Source organism: Macaca fascicularis, chromosome 11, assembly GCF_037993035.2.
Source record: "Macaca fascicularis isolate 582-1 chromosome 11, T2T-MFA8v1.1".
Classification (NCBI taxonomy): Eukaryota; Metazoa; Chordata; class Mammalia; order Primates; family Cercopithecidae; genus Macaca; species Macaca fascicularis.
Window position 1 is genome coordinate 128,596,345 of NC_088385.1, and position 13,268 is coordinate 128,609,612.

General features: G+C 52.3%; 1 protein-coding gene across 32 annotated transcripts in view; it reads right to left on the bottom strand.

Annotated features, from left to right (window-relative positions):
• The window catches only part of KDM2B (lysine demethylase 2B), a 156,256-nt gene that overhangs the window by 79,010 nt on the left and 63,978 nt on the right, over positions 1-13,268 (bottom strand). For 31 of the 32 annotated variants that reach the window (XM_065524940.2, XM_065524925.2, XM_065524929.2 and 28 more), the window contains 2 exons: positions 8,056-8,182; positions 4,134-4,606 (listed from right to left, as the gene is read on the bottom strand). In XM_065524940.2, coding sequence (XP_065381012.1) covers positions 4,134-4,606; positions 8,056-8,182 — 600 coding nt within the window. Of the gene's footprint in view, positions 1-4,133; positions 4,607-8,055; positions 8,183-12,018; positions 12,071-13,268 lie in introns of all 32 variants that reach the window. The other variant, XM_074008108.1, reaches the window with a different exon arrangement.

Consider the following 13,268-nt stretch of genomic DNA (forward strand, 5'->3'; position numbering starts at 1 on the left):
ACCCCATCTCTACAAAAATTACAGAACAGGCCGGGCGCGGTGGCTCAAGCCTGTAATCCCAGCACTTTGGGAGGCCGAGTCGGGCGGATCACGAGGTCAGGAGATCGAGACCATCCTGGCTAACACAGTGAAACCCCGTCCCTACTAAAAAAATACAAAAAACTAGCTGGGCGAGGTGGCGGGCACCTGTAGTCCCAGCTACTCGGGAGGCTGAGGCAGGAGAATGGCGGGAACCCGGGAGGCGGAGCTTGCAGTGAGCTGAGATCCGGCCACCGCACTCCAGCCTGGGCGACAGAGCGAGACTCCGTCTCAAAAAAAAAAAATTACAGAACAATTAGCCAGGTATGGTAGCATGCCCATGGCCCCAGCTACTCAGGAGGCAGGGGTAGGACAATCACTTGAACCCAGGAGGCAGAGGTTGCAGTGAACCGAGATCATGTCACTGCACTTCAGCCTGGGCGACAGAGCAAGACTCTGTCTCAAAAAAAAAAAAAAAGAAAGAAAGAAAAACTAGTGACACTCAGGGAGGCAGAGGGAAGTTTAGTGGTGGGGACTGGAGCATATGGGGTCCGCTGCTAATTACTTCCTGCTGATTGTAGCCATTCAGGAACATAAGCCAGGAGACCTAGGATATTTCATTTTTATTTATTTATTTATTTAGAAACAGAGTCTCACTGTGTTGCCCAGGCTGGAGTGCAGTGGTGCAATCTCGGCTCACTGCAACCCCTGCCTCCTAGGTTCAAGTGATTCTCCCACCCCAGCCTCCCTAGTAGCTGGGATTACAGGTGTGTGCCACCACACCCCGGCTAATTTTTCTATTTTTTTGGTAGAGACAGGGTTTCACCATGTTGGCCAGGCTGGTCTCAAACTCCTGACCTCAACTGATCCGCCCGCCTTGGTCTCCCAAAGTGCTGCGATTACAGGCGTGAGCCACCATGCCTGGCCAAGCCAGGATATTTTATAAGAGGCTCCAGATTTGTTTAACGTTGGGAACTAATTACAAAAATCCATTTAATCCTGTGCAGGCCAGATGCGATGCCCGGAGGCTGGGTTTGCCCAGGGGCTGCAGATTTGCAGCTTTCATCCCAGGTTGCATGATTTGTAAATAAAACCCACACAATCACCTCAATATCTTCTCCCTAAATTTGGGATTGCCTCTTGAGAGGAAGAAAATCACTTTCTCTACAGCCACCAAAAGAGTGGCGCATAGGCTGGGCGCGGTGGCTCAAGCCTGTAATCCCAGCACTTTGGGAGGCCGAGACGGGCAGATCACGAGGTCAGAAGATCGAGACCATCCTGGCTAACACGGTGAAACCCCATCTCTACTAAAAAATACAAAAAACTAGCCGGGCTCGGTGGCGGGCGCATGTAGTCCCAGCTACTCAGGAGGCTGAGGCAGGAGAATGGCGTGAACCCAGGAGGCGGAGCTTGCAGTGAGCTGAGATCGCGCCACTGCACTCCAGCCTGGGCGGCAGAGCAAGACTCCGTCTTAAAAAGAAAAAAAGAAAGTGGCGCATAGACTCTCCCACTGAACAGCAACCAGACCCTAGAGTAAGTTACTTAACCTCTCTGTACGTCAATTTACTTATCTGTAAAATAGGGATAGTCAAAGTACTACAAGGCCGGGCACGGTGGCTCACGCCTATAATCCTAACACTTTGGGAGGCTGAGGAGGCAGCAGATCACGAGGTCAGGAGTTCAAGACCAGCCTGGCCAACATGGTGAAACCCCGTCTCTACTAAAAATATAAAAATTAGCCGGGCATGGTGGCGGGCACCTGTAATCCCAGCTACTCGAGAGGCTGAGGCAGGAGAATCGCTTGAACCCGGGAGGCGGAGGTTGCAGTGAGCAGAGATTGCACCACTGCACTCCAGCCTGGGCAACAGAGCAAGACTCTGTCTCAAAAAAAAAAAGTACTCCAAAGGGTTGTTGGAAGGTTTCAATGTGTTTGTACTAGAAAAACACCCCCAACAGCACCAAGTCATTGAGATGCCTCATTTCATATTATCACGAGCTGCCCGTGATTCCCCTGTGAGGAAGGAGGACGTCTGGGCTGCTTGCACTTTTTCTAACCCCTACCCCAGGCCTCCTCTACATCATCAAAGGGTCTAGGGTAAGTCCAGCCTCAGGCCAATCAGGTAGGTAGAGGCTAGGGATAGGAGGAGCCAAGTTTCATCCCTAGGAAGACATCTGTTCCCAGAACCAGCAACACCACACAGAAATAGATCAGAGAGACAAAGATGCTTTTGAAGGCAAAAATAGGCTAGGCCAGGCACAGTGGCTCATGCCTGTAATCCCAGCACCTTGGGAAGCTGAGGTGGGAGGATCACTTGAGCCCAGTAGTTTGAGACCAGCCTGGGCAATGTGGTGAGACCCCATCTCTACAAAAAAATTAAAAATTAGCTGACCATGGTGGCATGCACCTGTAGTCCCAGCTACTTGGGAGGCTGAGGCAGGAGGATCACTTGAGCCTGGGAGGTTGAGGCTGCAGTGAGCCAAGCTCGCATCACTGCATTCCAGCCTGTGCAACAGAGTAACACCCTGTCTGTCTCAATAGTAAAAAAAAATAATAATAAATAAATAAATAAAGTAAAAAAGGCTTTCCAAAAGCATGGAAAGACATTTCTTCTTCAGATTAGTATGGTTGTTTTGGGTTTTTTTTCAGGCAGGGTCTTGCTCTGTTGCCCAGGCTGGAGTGCAGTGGTGAGACCATGGCTCCCTACAGCAGTGACCTCCTGGAGTCAAGCAATCCTCTTTCCTCAGCCTCCAGAGTAGCTGGGACTACAGGCACAAGCCACCATGCCTGGGTAAATTTTTTATTTTTTGTAGAGATGGGGTCTCCCTATATTGGCCAGGCTAGGCTCAAACTCCTGGCCTCAAATGATCCATCTGCCTCAGCCTCCCAAAGTGCTGGGATTACAGGCCTGAGCCACCGTGACCGGCCCGCACCCAGTGAATCTTAATATATCTATATCCCAGGCCCAACACAAGGGTTCCTAAGTGAATACAATGAACAAGTGAACTGCCAATCCTGAGTACTTCACAGTCACTGAAGAAGAAACTTAAATTCAGTTTCCAACCCCAGGAGACAGCTAGCTGGCTTCCCTTGGGCATCAGACATTGGAGAAGGACGCCCAAATGCCTCTGAGGCCTCAACCAAAAAGCCTGACTAATGCTGAGACAAGAGGCAGTTCTACGCAGTGGCAGCCACACAGAAGCTCTGCAGTCACCCTTGAGTCCTCATCCCAGCTCCACCATCCACCTGCTCTGTGACCTCGGGCATGCCCCTTACCCTCTCTGAGCCTACTTCCTCATCCATTAAATGCATATCATAATGAAGACTTCCAAATCGCACGCAGCTACATAGTGCCCGCATTAGTTGGCCGTGTCAAGGACTGTGGGGATGCACAACCTGCTCATGTGAAACTGATGCATGCTCCAAGAACGCTGTCCCAGGACAGCGAGGCTTCCTGACAAGGCTGGAGGGGTCTGTCTCTCAGACCCGGTAACAGCAACTGCCACACATGTCACACCTGCTGGTGGGGACTCAGGTTTCCAATAAGTGCTGAGAAGAAAACTCGTCAGCCACAGAGTGACCTTCCAAAATGGGGTCCTCTACGGCTCTTTTGTTTTTTTGAGACCCAGTCTTGCTCTGTCGCCCAGACTGGAGTGCAGTGGTACGATCTCAGCTCACTGCAACCTCTACCTCCCAGGTTCAAGCAATTCTTCTACCTCAGCCTCCCAAGTAGCTGGGACTACAGGCATGGGCCACCATGCCTGGCTAAGTTTTCTTTTTTTTTTTTTTTTTAAGTAGAGACAGGGTTTCACCATGTTGGCCAGGCTGGTCTTGAACTCCTGACTTCAAGTGATCTGCCCGCTTCAGACTCCCGAAGTGTTAGGATTACAGGTGTGAGCCACCATACCCACCCTCTGCAGCTCTTAATGGTCACCTCTGCTTGGACACCCTACATAGGCTTTTGTGGACTGAGGCCCCCAGAGGCCTTCTCCCGGCACCCGCCCAATGCTCAGAGCAATCTGCACAGAGTCACCATGAGCTGAGCTGCCCCGTCACACTGAACAGGACCTGCCCAGCCCTCCTCGGCCGCCCAGCCCCAGATGCCACTCCTGCCCACCTTCACACCCTCCAGGAGTGCCTGGGGGTCCTCGATGCCCTCGGGGACACACTTCTTGTTCTCCGGGAGGGATTCCAGTTTCTCCACCAGAGCTTTCAGGCCCTTCAGTTCAAACTCGGTGAGATGGGTCCATTTAGCAGAGACCTCCGTGGCGGGAGAGCCAGTGGGGGTCTTGGGGTAGTCTACGGGCAACGTGGTGGACTTCACGCTCTCCTCTGACTCGTTAGACAAAGTCCTTTTGAGGAACCGCAGGGCAGGTGCTTTGGGCTTCTTCCCAAGGGCCTCCTGGTCCTCGGAGGGCATGCTGGTGGGTGAAGCGGAGCCATCGGTGGGCGGTTTGGGTGCCCTGTCCCTGCCCTCGCCCTCCTCGTCCTTCTCCTCCTCCTCCTGAGGCTGCTGATCACAGGCCTCCTCCTCCATCTCCAGCCAGGAATCCGAAGAGAAGCCGTCTATGCTGGGCTTCCTCGGGGCATCTGTGGGGGAAGGGTCACAAGAAAGACCGAGATGACGCCTAACTCCCTGCCAAGGTCTTTGGAACTTCCACTCCCCAAAAGTCCCCTTTACTCCATAGATCTAGCTTCTCTGACAATCCTAATGGTCAGTACCTCCAGCCTCTGGAAAGACCGTGCTGGATGCAGGTTCAGATCCCTACCCTGCTGCTTCCCGGCTGTGTACACCCACAGGGGTTGCCTCGCCTCTCTGAACACTGGCACTTTATTTATTTATATAAAGACAGTCTCGCTCAGTCGCCCAGGCTGGACTGTAGTGGCACCATCTCAGCTCGTTGCAACCTCTGCCTCCCGGATTCAAGTGATCCTCCTGCTGGTGCGCCCACCACACTCAGCCAGTTTTTTTTAAGCTTTTTTTGTAGAGATGAGGTCTCACTATACTGCCCAGGCTGGTACCTGGCACTTTACTTTTTTTTTTTTTTTTTTTGAGACGGAGTCTCGCTCTGTCACCCAGGCTGGAGTGCAGTGGCCGGATCTCAGCTCACTGCAAGCTCTGCCTCCTGGGTTTACGCCATTCTCCTGCCTCAGCCTCCCGAGTAGCTGGGACTACAGGCGCCCGCCACCTTGCCCGGCTAGTTTTTTGTATTTTTTTTTTTTTAGTAGAGACGGGGTTTCACCGGGTTAGCCAGGATGGTCTCAATCTCCTGACCTCGTGATCCGCCCGTCTCGGCCTCCCAAAATGCTGGGATTACAGGCTTGAGCCACCGCGCCCGGCCTACTTTTTAATGTCTAAAAATAAGTCGAGCCTGGGTGCAGTGGTTCACACCTGTAATCCCTATACTTTGGGGGGCCTAGGCGGGTGGATTGCTTGAGCCCAGGAGTTTGAGACCAGCCTGAGAAACGTAGCGAAACCCCATCTCTACAAAAACTACACAAATTAGCTGGGTGTGATGATGTGCACTTGTAGTCCCAGCTACTTGGGAGGCTGAGATGGGAGGATCACTTGAGCCCGGGAGGTGGAGGCTGCAGTGAGCCATGAATGCGCCACTGCACTCCAACCTGGGCGACAGAGCAAGGCCCTGTCTCAAATAATAACAATAATAATAGTACTAAAATAAAATAAAAACAAGTCTAAGAGAGCATTTATTATATGATTCAACTCATGTGAAATGTCCCGGGCAGGGGATGTCTACAGGGACAGAAAGTAGATGAGTTGCCTAGGGCTGGGGAAGGAGCGAGGAGGGGAGATAGAGACAACAGCTAAAGGGTATGGGTTTCTTTCTTTTTTTTTTTTTGAGACAGAGTCTCACTCTGTTGCCCAGGCTGGAGTGTAGTGGTGTGATCTCAGTTCACTGCAACCTCCACCTCCTGGGTTCAAGGGATTCTCCTGCCTCAGCCTTCTGAGTAGCTAGGATTACAGGTGCACCACCACATCCAGCTAATTTTTGTGTTTTTTAGTAGAGACAGGGTTTCACCATGTTGGTCAGGCTGGTCTCGAACTCCTAACCTCAGGGATCCACCCGCCTTGGCCTCCCAAAGTGCTAGGATTTTTTTTTTTTTTTTTTTTTTTGAGACAGTCTCACTTTGTCAGCCAGACTGGAGTGCAATGGCATGATCTCGGCACACTGCAACCTCCACCTCCCAGGTTCAAGCGATTCTCCTGCCTCAGCCCCCCAAGTATGTGGGATTATAGGCATGTGCCACCACACTGGACTAATTTCATATTTTTAGTAGAGACGAGGTGTCACCATGTTGGCCAGGCTGATCTCGAACTCCTGACCTCAAGTGATCCACACGCCTCAGCCTCCCAAAGTGCTGGGATTACAGGCGTGAGGCACCGCGCCCGGCCCTGGCCCTAGGTTTCTTTTCACAGTGATGAAAATGTGAAATTGACTGCAGCAGTGGCTGCATGTATCTGTGAAGAGACTGAAAACCACTGGATTCTACACTTGCAATGGTGAATTGTGTGATACGGGAACTATTCCCAATAGGGCTGTTTAAAAAATGGAAGGCAAAGGAAACATTCTCAGAAGGCCGTGGTGTGGAGGACACAGGTACCCCGGACACAGACAGTGGCACACAGCGGCTCTGGATGCAGGGGGTGTCTCCCTCACGTTGTCTCTTCTCATTGGCAGATGGACTGGGAGAGTCAGAGGGAAAACGGTGGCAAGAAAACATAAGTAAGATGTGGGTACTGATTACCCAAGCACCACCTTGAGATTTCCTCCTGTGCCTGTGAATGGAATGTTCTTCTTCTGTCCTACATATCCAAGTGAGAGAACCAACCCTCGGCTTCCTGGCCTGGGGACTGCAGACACTCAGACAGCCTCTCGCTCTTCCCAGCCTCTGTCCCCGGGGGATCGTGGAGTTACTGCGATCATAGCGGCTCTCACGCTATTTCAGGATCATTTCCCTTCTCTCCTACCAGGCTGGGAGCCCCAGAAGGGCAGGTTGTAGGGTTTCGGGACTTTCCAACCCCCGATTATCACATCATTGGGCGGGAATGAGGCTCGCGACAGACCTAACAGGCAAAGACTTCCCAGTGATGGCCCCAGAGGAAACACTGGTTCCCCATCATACGCCCAGCCTGGAACCCCTGAACGTCATTAGGGATGGGGCATAAGGGAAGGCACAGAAGAGGCTTACTGTAAAGGGGGAAAAAAAAGAATCTAAAAATCCTAGAGGCTGCAGGAAAAATTGTGCAGACCCTCAAGGAGATGGACTAGTGTCTCATCTTTCTATCCCCTGGTTAAAAAAAAAAAAAAAAAAATGCTTTGTCTGAGATGCTGTAGACTCTACATCATCCAGGAAAACCCCTGCACGACAACAGCTCAGACATAGTCGAGAGGAATCACGTTCTTCCTCTAGATTGCTGGTCGGGGCTTGCAGTCACAGCCAGATGCAACTTCAGAGCGGGCGTCTGTGAGTCAAGATTCAAGGGCAGAGCCGTGTTGGGGGAATGGCGCAGGACAGGGCGCTGCAGCGGCTCCAAACACTCTCTCCTGCTCCTCCAGGCCTGCACCACCTGCCCTGGTCACCCCTCCTGCTGCCTCAAAGACGGCCTTGGGTTTTCGGGGACTGGCTGCATCTCACAGGACTGCTCTTAACATAGATAAAAACCCAACCTCGGTGCAAGAGGAAAAATCAGCTGGTGTCCACGTAAGAGCCAAAAGAACAAGGATTCTCTGCTCTGTGGGGTGATCCTGTTTTAGCAGCCAAGCCCGGGGCGGCCCCAACCTGCATCTGCACAGCCATGGGCTGGAGGCCACACACGTGACTCTTTTGGGGATCCGAGTTCATTTTCTTGGACTCTGTATTCCAGGTGGGAAACTGACAAGAATGGCTTCCCCTGAGGGGTTCCTAGGATTCTGCCCAATACACTGATTCAACGAATCCCCAGATCGCAGGGAGTGTGAGATGATTTCTGCCCCAGCTGTGCAGCCGAGGCCGTGGGCTCCCTCCGGTTCACTCACCAATAAGCATCGACTCCCTCTGGTATTCCTGAGTGAGGTGGGAGCGCTGGGTCACACAGTACACGTATCTCTCCAGGACATACCAGCACATCTCATAGTAGAAGGGGTAACGGAATTTGGGCTGCACCTGAAAACAAAGACGCAGGCAGGCAGAGGTCAGTTTCCAGAGGGCGCAGGGGGAAGGAGGGAGAGAAGTGCGGGGCAGGCTCCCTGCGGGTGAGGGTCACTGTAGTCGTCTTAGCAAGAGCATGGATGGTGGGGGAAGAAATGGTGGGGAGCTGGAAGCGGGATGCCGGCAGCATGCACAAATGAGGCGGAGGACAAGGCCCGCATGAGCGCCTCATCTCAAAGGTCCCTGAGCTGCACGCCCCGGAGGTTGGATGGGGGCCACTTGGTGCTCCTGTGAGATGCAGAAAAACAGAATTCTCTCCTGAGCTGCCTGCAGAGAGTGTGGGCACCTGCAGGTGGGAGCCGCTGCCTGATCCTAGCTACTACAGACATAGGTTCCTACTTGTTTCTGAAAATTCCTGCACAGATTCTGCTGTTCCTCCCTCCCGCTTAAAAACCAGAAATCAACTCCCAAGCCTTACCCATTTGCAGACAGGTTATGGAGCCTCCTCCTGCTCTTTGGGAGGGAGGCCAGGCCAGTGGACCAATGAGAGTGAGGGGGTGTGGCCTCACCTACCTCCAGGGGTGGGGCCTTGCAGGGGTCCACCTCCTGCTCCTCCCCACACCCACCTGGCACTGCCCAGCCTGCAGGGCCACAAGGGCTCCCTCAGACACAGGACCCAGGTATGACCTGAGACCATCGCGATGCTGAGCTGAGGGAGACACATCAGGTCTGGAGCAGGAGATTCCTTTTGTCTCACCTCCCTTTTATAAAAATAGCGAAGGTCTCACTCTGTCACCCAGGCTGGAGTGCAGTGGCACGATCATGGCTCACTCAGCCTCGACCTCCTGGGCTCAAGCGACCCTCCTGCCTCAGCCCTGTGAGTAGCTGGGACTGCAGGCACGCACCACCACGCTTGGCTGGGGTTTTTTGTATTTTTTGCAGAGATGGGGTTTACCATGTTGCTGGCTGGTTGTTTATCATAGAAGAGGAAGTAAAGGTGGAGACAGCTTTGTGTACTAGAACTGTCAAAAGGCCTGAGCCCCGGGAGATTCCACAGGGGGCAGTTCAGGGTCCGTACAGGTGAGATGTCACTGAAAGATGGGAAGGAAGTAACGTCACTGATGGCCCCAACACAAGCATGGAACGAGGTCCCTGGCACCCATACGGGGCCTCTCCTGCAGAGGCCACACGACGGTCTCACACGCCCACACTCACACCTTGCTCCCTGGCTCTCTTGTCAAGGGGGAGAGCTAGAGAGCCGTCCTTCCCTCCCTGATCTTATGCAAACTCAGGGAGTTGGATGGTGAACAATAACCGTCTCCCACCTTCTAGTCACATTGCCCTGCCCCTAATATCTTCACTCCCCTAATCTCACTCTCCCATCCCCTCATTCACACTCTCCTAACCCCCAATCACACTCTCCACCCTCTCTAATCACACTCCCCAACCCCCTAATCACACTCTCCCACTGTCCCCAAATCATACTTCCCAACCCCTAATTACACTCCCCAACCCCTATTCACACTCCCCACCCCCAATCACACTCCCCACCCCCTCTAATCACAGTCCCCACCCCCAATCACACTCCCCACCTTCCTATTCACACTCCCCATCCCCTCTAATCACACTCCCCACCCCCAATCACACTCCCTACTCCCAATCACACTCCCCACCCCATCAAACTCCCCACTCCCCAATCACACTCCCCACCCCAATCACACTCTTCACCCCCTCTAATCACAGTCCTCACTCCCTAATCATACTCCCCACATTCCTATTCACACTCCCCATCCCCTCTAATCACACTCCCCACCCAATCACACTCCCCACCCCATCAAACTCCCCACCCCCCAATCACACTCTCCAACCCCTCTAATCACACTCCCCACCCTCCTATTCACACTCCCCACCCAATCACACTCCCCACCCCCATCACACTCCCCATTCCCCTAATCACACTCCCCATCCCCCAATCACACTCCCCAACCCCAATCACACTCCACACCCAATCACACTCCTCACTCCCTAATCACACTTCCCATCCTCCTATTCATACTCCCCATTCCTCTAGTCACACTCCCCACCCCCCAATCATACTCCCCACCCCCAATCACACTCCTCACCCCCTCTAAACACAGTCCCCACCCCCCAATCACACTCCACATCTCCCAATCACACTCCCCACCTCCCACACTCCCCACCCCCTAATCACACTCCCTACCCCCAATCACACTTCCCACCCACACTCCCCACCCCCAATCACACTCCCCACCCCCTAATCACACTCCCCACTCCCTAATCACACCCCCACCCTCCTATTCACACTCCTCATCCCCTCTAATCACACTCCCCACCCCCAATCACACTCCCCACCCCCCAATCATACTCCCCACCCCCAATCACACTCCTCACCCCCTCTAAACACAGTCCCCACCCCCAAATCACACTCCCCATCTCCCAATCACACTCCCCACCCCCAATCACACTCCCCACTCCCTCTAATCATACTGCCCACCCCAAATCACACTCCCCACCCTCCTATTCACACTCCCCACCCCCTGTAATCACTCTCCAATCCCTCTAATCACACTTCCCACTCCCCAATACACTCCTCACTCCCCAATCACACTCCCCACCCCCAACCACTCTGCCACCCCCTAATCACACTCTCTACCCTCCAACCACACTCCCCACCTCCCTAATCACACTCCCCACCCCCTCTACTTACACTCCCCACCCCCTAATCACACTCCCCACCCCAAATCACACTCCCCATCCCCCAATCACACTCGCCATCCCCCCATCAAACTCCCCACCCCCTCTAATCACACTCCCCATCCCCTCTAATTACACTCCCCACCCCCCAATCACACTCCCCAGCCTCCTACTCACACTCTCTCCCCCTCCCCAAATCACACTCACCCACCCCCACTGCCCTGCTCTCTGCTGACGATAAACAGGTGACATTCCCCATCTGGGACAAAGACAACTAGAAGCCGACCTCGGTTCTCCTTTTGCCCTAAAATGCTATTTTCCTGCATTTTTCAAAGTGCGCATCTGGAAAAGGCCCAAACCAAGTGTCTCTGAGAGTCCTGGCTCTCACTCAGCTCCTGGCCTCAAGGCCTCCTCCCACTGCGGGGCCTCCTCTCTCCGCCTGCACACTGGGTGCTGGGCTCTGCCTGCCTCTGATGGATGGAATGCTTTGCAATGAGATCATGGCCACCGCATGCTCTTCAGCCCCCGGGGGGATGCACGGAGTGGGGACTATCACCTAGCGGTTTCCTTGGCTCCAGCTCCTTTCCTGAGATCCCCAGTTTCAGTGCTGGGAGAGTAGTCATCTTTTCTCATAGTTACTAGATCAGTGCCCTCTGGAGTGTAAAACAGAGGGCCTCCTAGGCATGAAGCAAACCTTGATTTCCTATGAAGAAGGGTTTAGGGGACCTCAGCCCCACCTCTATTCAAAAGAAAGGGACAAAAGATTTTGGAAGAAATTACCAATACCTAAAAAGCAGGCTGAGGACAGACAGACCGCCATCCACATTTCCTAACATGAGACTTGATTGGTAAATCTCTGAAGTCGGCTTTGACTTTTCAAATCTTTTTGACACTGTCCAAGTTACTCTACTCAGACACCACGACCACCTGGGAATCTTTCTAAATCAGGGGCAAAAAATTGGGGGGCTGCATTTCAGGAGGGAAAGATAAGTCTCCCTTCTTTGTTGCTGAACCCAAGGGAAACCAGCTGGGTGAAAACAAATGCTGATGAAGGAATTCAAATTTATTTTTTCATTTTATTTTTTTTTTCCAAGAGAGGACTGTGGGAAACAAAAATTTGCAAAGAATTGACTTACAAACAGGTTGTCGCCTTCCACCCTTCGCCTTCAAAAGGTTTCAGCCACATGCCTGGGGACATTAAACATACGGTTGCTCAACATTATTTGTTGACAGACTCGGAGCCTCACCAAATTGAGTTAACCAACGTCAGTCCAAAACAAAAGGCAAGGCAGTCACAAGGCATGCAATGCTCCCAGCCTGCAGGTCATCCGTCTACCAGAGGACCTCAGGTGCCACCTCAGCCCTTCCTCAGAGGCCTAAGTCATCTTCAAGCTGAGTGACCTCAGGAGATGACAATGAAAGTTTCTCGGGTGTATCTAGAACTCCCAGGTCTCAAGGACTTGAAAAAGTCAAAATGTGAGAGTGGGTGGAAGTGTCCTACAATTTGTTTTTCTCCTGGAAAAAAAAAAAAAATCAATGGGAAAAAAAAAAAAAGTCCAATGATAGGGGGAAGGGGAGAGGGAAGGTAAATTATTTGCAATTTCCAAATAGATTCCCTGGCTGTGAGGGAATGGGGTGTGTCGGCATTACCTTTTCTGGGAAGGATGCTTTCACTAGAGCTATTGGGCGGGGGTGGGGGTGGGGGGGAGATAAATAAAAGATAAATATAAGAGAGATGGCAGTTTAATGATCATTTGGACCATATCTATTCCTTATCAACCTCACTGAAGTTAAAAGAATGTAGTGATTATCGAGATGTTTTAGGTACCAAACGCACAACATATCCACTCGCTACCGTCACTCTTCCATCACTCTTCACAGCTTCAGGATGAGGGGAAGGGAAGATTTCACCTACAAAGGCTGGGGAATGGAAATCCACTAGTCCCCAAATGCTTGTATCTGTTTGTGCCGCCTCGTGGGCAGTGACACTGCAGGATGGGGTCACCTACCATCTTGCCAGAAAAATTTAAATGGTGAGGGTAAGACACAGCTTCCTAGAGAACCCTGGAGCTCCCTAGTTTAGATAGGGGTCCCCACCTTGGCCCACAAAGGCAAATTCTTTTTTTTTTTCTTTTTTTTTTTTTTTTTGAGATGGAGTCTCACTCTGTTGCCCAGGTTGGAGTGCAATGGCTCAATCTAAGCGCACTGCAACCTCCGCCTCCTGGGTTCAAGCAATTCTGCCTCAACCTACCGATTAGCTGGGACTATAGGCGTGCACCACCACGCCTGGCTAATTTTTGTATTTCTTCAGTAAAGATGAGGTTTCACCACGTTGGCCAGGCCGGTCTTGAACTCCTGACCTCAGATCATCCGCCTGCCTTGGCCT